Here is an 8,379-nt window from a genome sequence, read left to right on the forward strand (position 1 = left end):
ATTCTTTCAAGCCATTAACTGAGTACACACAAGCGTGGCCCAGATAGTGAGGCAATCCCACCCAGCCAGGAAGAGGCTTGGCCAAATGTGGGGCACGAAGAGAGGCAATTTCTTGGCCAAGGGAGCCCCATCCTCTCCATTGCACCCCCGATTTGATGGGGTGTTACAGGCCTCTCCAGGAGGGGCAGAGGTGCTCCTTTCCTCGCAGCCCCCTCCCTCTCCCATTGCAGCCAGGCGATGGAATGTTGTGTGGTCGGTTGCCAGGCAACCAGAGCCTGCTGGTGGCTGCCTTCTGGGAGAGCTGAGCAGGCTTCCACACCACGCTCCACAGAATCCCCAGGGTCTCCTAGGCTTGTGCAAGACTCCAGCTGGTGGAAAGAAAGCTGGGGCAACTGCCAGAAGGATGGCGGTGCCCTGGGAGGAATATTTCCGACTGGCTTTGCAAGAGAAACTGTCTATGTGAGTGGGACGTAGAGGCAGGGAGGGCTAGAAGGAGGGCGGGAATGCGTGGGCTGGCCCACCCCTTCTTCCTCACCTCCTGGGTCCTGGCTTTGGGCAGATCATAGTGGGGGTTATTGTCCCCACTTCACAGAGGAGGAAACTGAGGCTCAGGGAGAAACCGAGACATCACCATGGTCTCCGGGATTGTTCCTGATCCCCCACCCCTAGCTGACATCCGGCTGAGATTAAATCATTCAAACCAAGGTGGGAAGGAATTATTCTATGAAATCCTGCTCCCCAATCCACCCCCAAAACTGCATTTTCAGGAGGAACAGAGGAAGCTTGTTCTGTGCCTCCTTCGTGTTCAGCAGCATGGTCTCAAGTCCCAACCTCAGTATCAGCATCTGTAAAATGGGGAGGGGGGTTTTCTCCTGGACCACGGCTGGGAAAGCCTTGCTGATTACACATTAGTCATTCTTTCTGCTCTCCCTTTCTCCCGGGGCACTGGACTCCAGAACCCCACTGCCTCCTGGGCCTCTCCCTGCAGAGGTCTCAGGCATCTCGGGCTTGGCCGTAGTAGGGAGCTGGTCTCCCCCACCCGACCTGCTCTCCTGCGGCCTGCCCTGGCAGTAACATCCTTCCGGCTCCTGGGGTCACCTCTGACCCCTTTCTCACTCCCCTCCCCACTCCATCAGTTCTGCTCTCACCTCCCGCCACTGCTGCCCTGCTCAGAACCACACTATCTCTGGAATATCCCGTGGCCCCACCACTGGTCTCCTGCAGCTGCCCACTGTCCTTGCTCCTCACAGCAGCCAGAAAGACCCCTCCTCTGCCCAAAACACCCCCTCCGCTCCCACTTCACTTAGAGTCAAGGCCGAAGTCTCCATTCACCGTGGCCCACCGCAATTGGATTCTCAGCTCCTCCCTGTTCCCAATTCCCATCTTTTTCCTCCTCCCTCCCTCCTCTGCAGCCACCCTAGCCACACCAGGGTCCTAGAATCTGTTCCCTGGAGATGTCCACGTGGCTTGCTCCCTCTTCTCCTCCAGGTCTCTGCTCAGATGCCACCTCCTCCCTGTTGAAAGTTTCCTTTAGTCTGCTTAATTTTTCATCTCAGTGCCTACCATGTCCTGGCATTCTTTATGATTATTATTTATTAGCTTGATTTTCTGTGGCTCCCAGCAGAATGCCAGCTCACGAGGGAACAGGGATTTTTGTCTGTCCTGTTCACAGCTGCACCCCCAGTGCCTACAAGGGTGCCTGGCCCAGAGTAGGTGCTCAGGACAATTTGTTCAATGAATAAAGAATTCAATCCCAGCACTTTGGGATGCCAAGGCGGGCAGATCACATGAGGTCAGGAGTTCGTGACCAGCCTGGCCAACATGGTGAAACCCCATCTCTACTAAAAATACAAAAAGTAGCTGGGCATGGTGGCGTGTGCCTGTAATCTCAGGTACTTGGGAGGCTGAGGCAGGAGAATTGCTTGAACCTGGAAGGCGGGAGGTTGCAGTGAGCCAAGATCGTGCCACTGCACTCCAGCCTGAATGACAGAGCAAGACTCCATCTCAAAAAATATATAATAATAATAATAATAATTCAACCAGATGTGGTGGCTTATGCCTGTAATCCCAACATTTTGGGAGGCTGAGGCAGGAGGATTGCTTGAGTCCACGAGTTCAAGACCAGCCTGGGCAATAAAGAGAGACCTCATCTTTACAAAAATAAAAAAAGAAAAATTAGCCAGGTGTGGTGGCACACGCCTGCAGTCCCAGCTACTCAAGAGACAAGATGGGAGGATTGCTTAAGCCCAGGAGTGAGCTATGATGATTATACCACTGCACTCCAGCCTGGGTGACAAAGCAAGACCCAAAACTAAGTCTCAAAAAAAAAAAGAAAAAAAAAAAATTAAACAGCCAGCAGGTGGCTAATGGGGCACTCCATACACAGTGGTGAGATGTGGGGCCCTGAAACATGCTTCCTTCACTCGCACCTCCTACTTGAGCCTCTTCAGAAAGCGGCCAGAGCAGGCTGAGGATTACGTCCCACCAGTGCTGCGTCTCCTGGAGAAGAGGCAAGAGCTGGTAGATGCAGACCAGGCCCTGCAGGCCCAGAAGGAGGTGAGCCCACACTACTGTAACGAGGTGGTGAGCCAGCAGACGGGAAGTGATGGAGCCAATTTATTAGTGGCAAGGTCTGAGACAAGTCATGTCACCGCTCCAAGCCTTGATTTCCTCATCTGTCAAATGGGGATCAAATAAGACCAGTCGTTGGTGCAAATAAATGTGTGTGCATTGAGCATGTACTGGGCACTGCATTAAGACCTGGAGGTCTTACGATCATCCCTGCCCTTGTGGGGCTCACAGTCTAGAGAGGAAAACAGATAAGTGTTCAGGTGGTGACCGCTACAGGGAAGAAGCACTGGACAGGGGCTGTGGGAGCCCAGAAGAAGTCCCTACCTCCCCATGGGGGTGGTCAAGGAGGGCTTCCTGGAGGAAGTGATGTCTTAGGGATTGCTGAAGGGCAAGTCGGCTTATCCAGCAAAGGCGAAAGAGATGAGGAAGGAAAAACAGGCAGAGGAAAACCATACACAAAGACTGGTTGGAAGGCAAGAACCAAACACAGGTGGTTGAGTGCCTGGAAGACAGAGATGGGAGGAGAGAGGGTAAGATGAGGCCTGAAGGAAGGGCAGGGACACTGGCATTCCAGGGCTGGAGGAGGCGTTTGGGCTTCATCCCTGGGTGACGGGAGCCACGGATGGGTTGAGCAGGGAGCAGCCACAGATCAGGGACAACAGGTGGAAGGGATGAGGTGTGAACCTGAGAGCATGCAAGGACCCGGACCCCCAAACTCACACAGACAACCCACTCCTCACCCCCAGGTGTTCCGCACCAAGATGGCAGCCCTGAAACAGCGCTGGGAACAGCTGAAACAAAAGGAGCGGGAGTTAAAGGGATCGTTCATCCGCTTTGACAAGTTTTTGCAGGTAGGTGGAGCCTCCTGGGGGGGAGGCGGGGCCTATGGGTAGCAGCTCACACCCCCATAGGGGCCCGGCAGGTAACAAAAAGAAAAGAAATGGTTTTCGTCATGCAAAAGGAAACGGCGGGAAACACACACGCACTGCCTGAAGCAGCCGATTTAAAAAAAAAAAAAAAAGCAGGCTGGGGAGTGGGGTGAAGAGCCAGCTTCCGAGCCAGGCCTGCTGGCCGCCCCCGGTTTTGCTAGCGAATGTCAGGGCAGGATGGAGGTGCCGAACTCCCCGCCAGCTCCTGAGTCCTGAACGTCGCCTTCTCCCCACCGTACTCCCCAGGACTCCGAGGCCCGGCGCAATTGCGCGCTGCGGAGGGCGGCGGAGGAGCGGCACCAGGCGGGCAGTCGGGAGGCTGAGGCCCTGCGTCTGCGGACCCAGCTCGAGGAGCTACGTCAGGAACGCGCGCGGCTGCAGCGCAGGCTTAAGCGCCTGGAGCCCTGCGCGCGCCTGCTGGAGCAAGCGCTGGAGCTGCTGCCCGGGGTGAGTCCGGGGCAGGAGGCTGGGAGCTCGGCGCCACCGCGCGGCGCTGAGTGGCTCGGGGACGGCTTCGGACCGGCGAACTACTGGAGCGCTGAACTACTGGAGTTCTTGGCATGCATGCCAAGAACTATCACTTATGGAGCACTCACTGTATGCCAGGGATACGCTTTGGTTTTTGTGGTTGTTAGTTTTGGAGTTTTTTTGAGACAGTGTCCCGCTTTGTCACCAGGCTGGAGTGCATTGGCGCTATCACGGCTCACTGCAGCCTCGACTTCCTGGGCTCAAGGGATCTTCCAGCCTCTGCCTCCCAAGTAGCTGGGACCACAGGCGCACGCCACCACGCCTAGCTTTTTTTTAATTATTATTTTTAGTAGAAATGGTGGTCTCGCTATGTTGCCCAGGCTGGTTTCGAACCCCTGGGCTCAAGCGATCCTGCCACCTCGGCTCCCAAAGTGCTGGGATTACAGGTGTGAGCCACCGCCCACGTTTTGTTCTTGAACCCTCCCCAAAGTCCAGTGAAGTGAGTCCTGTTATTGTCAACTGTCAACCCCATTTTACAGATAGGAGAACTGAAGATTCAGAAAGTTAACTCTGGCCGGGCGCGGTGGCTCACGCCTGTAATCCCAACACTTTGGGAGGCCAAGGCGGGAGGATTGCTTGAAGCCAGGAGTTCGAGACCAGTCTAGGTAACATAGAGTGACACCTGTCTCTACAAAAAATTAGCCGGGCGTGGTGGCGTGTGACTATAGTCTCAGCTACTTTGGAGCGGAGATGTGAGGATCGCGTGAGCCCAGGAGTTCGAGATGATAGTGAGCTATGATCGCACCACTGCACTCCAGCCCAGGTGACAGAGCGAGACCTTGTCTCTAACAAATGGAGGTTGACATTTAAGTCACTTTCCAGAAAGATTATTCCAATAATAAGGAACGCTGGCGGCCAGGTGGGATGGAGAGGGTAAGGGACTGCAGGCCCATGTGAGTCCCTTCCCCGCCCCCGACTCTAGTTCCAAGAGGTCCCGGAGCTGGTGGCGCGCTTCGACGGCCTGGCCGAGACGCAGGCGGCGCTGAGGCTCAGGGAGCGCGAGCGGCTCGCGGAGCTGGAGGCGGCGCGAGCGCGGCTGCAGCAGCTGCGGGACGCCTGGCCGGACGAGGTGCTCGCACAGGGCCAGCGGCGGGCACAGCTGCAGGAGCGCCTGGAGGCTGCCAGGGAGCGTACGCTGCAGTGGGTACGGCCCAGCCTAGGTGGGGGGCGCTCCGGACCCCAGGCTTCCACAGCCGGGCGGGGAGGAGCGCCAGGGCTGTTGAGGACCAACGGGGCAATGCTTACCCCAGAGGGTCCGCTGCACTAAGGAGGGGAATCTCAGGCATCACCGAGCCCTTTCGGGCACGAGGCCCCGCCCCATCCGCCGGCTCGAGGCTCCTGCACCCCTCTCCCGAAAGCACCTGACTGCCTGACTGGCAGAGGTGGATGAGAAGAATGCCGGGCGCGGTGGCTCGTGCCTGTAATCCCAACACTTTGGGAGGCCGAGAGGGGCGGATCACCTCAGGTCATGAGTTCGAGACCAGCCTGGCCGACATGGTGAAACCCTGTCTCTACTAAAAATACAAAAATTAGCCAGGTCCACTGGCGGGCGCCTGTAGTCCCAGCTACTTGGGAGGCTGAAGGAGGAGAATCGCTAGTTTCCGGGAGCCGGCGGTTGCAGTGAGCTGAGATCAAGCCACTGCACTCCAGCCTGGGCGACAAAGATAGACTCCATCTCAAAAAGAAAAAAAAAAAAGTGGCTGGGAAGAAGGGGCAGCCCGCCTTGGGCCAGTTGCCATAATTGGGAGTGGGGCGGGTGTTCTCCAGGAATCCAAGTGGATTCAGATTCAGAATACAGCAGCGGAGAAGACTCTGCTCCTGGGACGCAGCAGGATGGCTGTGCTCAACCTGTTCCAGCTAGTGTGCCAGCATCAGGGGCAGCCGCCCACCCTGGACATTGAGGACACGGAGGGACAGCTAGAGCAGGTGAGGGCCCCTCTTTATGGCACCTCCAGCCCCCAAACACTCCCTCTTTGGAAAAATGAGGTACCTAAAACCCCACAGTTAGTGACACCTTCTCTGGGTTAAGCATGGCCCTCTAAGGTCAGAGCCCTTGCCCCAGCCGTGGCTCGATCGCTGCACAGGCACCTGGTCTAGGATGGATTCCTGGGTGCATCTTGGCTCTGATAGTGGCCAGAAGAAAGCCATGCCCTTCTCTGCGACAAAGCTAGACTCCATCTCAAAAAGGAAAAAAAAAAAAAAAAGTAGCTGGTCTCAATGCCCTCCCTCTACCAGGAAGGCCAGGGTTTGTGCTGAGTCTCTCTTTTCTCGCAGGATCCAACAGCCCACACGTGTCAACACCTGTAAAAAATCATGAGGTCCAGACTTGCCCTTCATTCATCTCTGGCCCTCTGGCTCCCTGCTTCCTGCACAGAGAGGCCTCAGCTTCCACAGGGAGGGTGAGGGTGGGGTTAGGCTGAGTTGTGCAGTGTAGAATGTGACATAGGCTTTTTTTTTTGAGACAGAGTCTAGCTCTGTCACCTAGGCTGGAGTGCAGTGACACGATCTCAGCTCACTGCAACCTCTGCCTCCTGGCGATTCTCCTGCCTCAGCCTCTCGAGTAGTTGGAATTACAGGCACACACCACGACACCCGGCTAATTTTGTATTTTTAGCAGAAATGGGGTTTCACCATGTTGGCCAGGCTGGTCTCGAACTCCCAACCTCAAGTTATCCTCCTGCCTCAGCCTCCCAAAGTGCTAGGATTACAGGTGTGAGCCACAGCACCCAGCATAACATAGGTCTACAATGGAGGGAGATTTCAGACTTCAAATACTTCTTTTGTTTCTAGTGGGTATACCCAAAGCATGGTCCCTTTGAGAAGTGGAGGCAAAGTAAAGGTGTAGCAGGACGAGCCACAGACAAAACTCCTCAGACACTGGATTAAAGAAGGAAGAGGTTTTTATTCGGCTGGAAGCTCGGCTCTTAAGACTCGAGTCTGCCAACGCTCCCAGCCGAATAAAAACCTCTTCCTTCTTTAATCCGGTGTCTGAGGAATTTTGTGTCAATCCGGTGTCTGAGGAGTTTTGTCTGTGGCTCGTCCTGCTACAAAGGGAGGCATCCCACCTTTTCCCCAACCCATTCCCATTCCTGTTCTGCCCAATGGCCAGGATTCCAACCTAATGCCAAGATCTGGGTCCTGGGAATTGGCTTCACCCCTCCTAGTTGGTTGAATGCATTGATGCCACTATTCTTCCAAGCCTGGCCTGTTACCTGGTTACCTTGTGGCACCTGAGACTAGCAGAAACACAGGCTTGATGTAAACAGGCAAAAGTCAGTGCCTTTTCTTTTAGTCCAACTGGAGTAGTGGAAATTAAGAAGAAATAAAATCTGTAACCGGTTGTAATCAATTAGTTGTGAACACCACTGCACTAGGACCAGACCATCTCTTTTCAAAATCAACTCTCTGCCCCTGTCAAAGAGAAAGGCTCCATGGAGGGACATTAGGCCTTTTCCCACCTCCCCTAACACACCCTGGCCTCCGGGCCTGGGACTCACTGTCCTGCGGCTGCCAGAATTCAGTAACAGCTTCATTTGTTCATTGCATTTTCATTATTTTTCCAGTTGCCCCCTAGTTATGACAAGGGGGTAACTATTTTTTTCCATTTTTCTTGGAGATAAAAAGTTTCCTTCTCAGCTGTTGATATGGTGATGAATATGAGGGGGAGTCCACAGATGGTTGTAAGTTCACCCTCAAGTTCTAGTTTTCACAATGGATCCATGGCATTTATTAAGTTCATATTCATAAAGAAGTTAATTAAAACAAAATAAAAAGAGTCACCCATGGAGATAAGAGTAGATCACAAACCAATGAATATGACTGATCCAGTTACAAGAAAATAAAGCTGATGGATGCAAAGGAAAATACTAATTGGATAGTACAGGTGACAGCATCGAGGAAGCTGTGAAGGTGTCTGCTCACGCAGCAGTTGGAAAGGTTGGCCTGAGGCTTTCAAAACCCAGAACGGTTTAGGATCTCAGTCACCACCTCTGGGAACCACCAGCATTGCTGTTCTTTTAATGAGGGGGTCTCCAGTCCCTGCCCTGCCTTTCGGCCTCCCCGTGTGTTGAGGGGTGGGGGCTGGACAGTGGCTCTGGGGCTGGGATGTGACTTCGTGTTGGGCCCCCCCAGGTGAAGCTGTTCATGCAGGACCTCTCCACTATGCTGGCCGGCCTGGGTCAGGCTGAGCCTGCGGCCCCTGCCTCCTAGCCCTGACCCAGGTGAGCAGCGGGAGAGGGGACCCCCCGAGAGACCCTGAGATAGGAGGGCCCACATTTCCAATGGGGTGTGGACTGAGTGGCTCTTCCTGAATCCGTTTCCTCATTGGGAAGATGGGAGAGCTGTGCCTGAT

At 54.6% G+C, this 8,379-nt stretch overlaps 1 protein-coding gene across 5 annotated transcripts; it reads left to right on the plus strand.

Moving 5' to 3' along the window:
• The first annotated feature begins 270 nt into the window (after positions 1 to 270).
• Positions 271 to 8,248, plus strand: CFAP73 (cilia and flagella associated protein 73). 5 transcript variants are annotated; one of them, XM_055238322.2, is made up of 7 exons: positions 271 to 459; positions 2,451 to 2,556; positions 3,318 to 3,422; positions 3,747 to 3,947; positions 4,951 to 5,172; positions 5,796 to 5,954; positions 8,160 to 8,248. In XM_055238322.2, exons 1-7 carry the CDS (start codon positions 404 to 406, stop codon positions 8,235 to 8,237), a joined length of 927 nt encoding a protein of 308 aa, XP_055094297.1. In that variant the 5' UTR covers positions 271 to 403; the 3' UTR covers positions 8,238 to 8,248. The 5 variants fall into 5 exon arrangements, with proteins under 5 accessions (XP_055094297.1, XP_063470616.1, XP_063470615.1 ...); XM_063614545.1 differs by lacking the exon at positions 271 to 459 and adding an exon at positions 599 to 705 and having other exon boundaries at positions 2,387 to 2,556; positions 8,160 to 8,243; XM_063614546.1 differs by lacking the exon at positions 8,160 to 8,248 and having other exon boundaries at positions 313 to 459; positions 5,796 to 7,486.
• Positions 8,249 to 8,379: the final 131 nt, after the last annotated feature.

This window comes from Symphalangus syndactylus, chromosome 13, assembly GCF_028878055.3.
Source record: "Symphalangus syndactylus isolate Jambi chromosome 13, NHGRI_mSymSyn1-v2.1_pri, whole genome shotgun sequence".
Classification (NCBI taxonomy): domain Eukaryota; kingdom Metazoa; phylum Chordata; class Mammalia; order Primates; family Hylobatidae; genus Symphalangus; species Symphalangus syndactylus.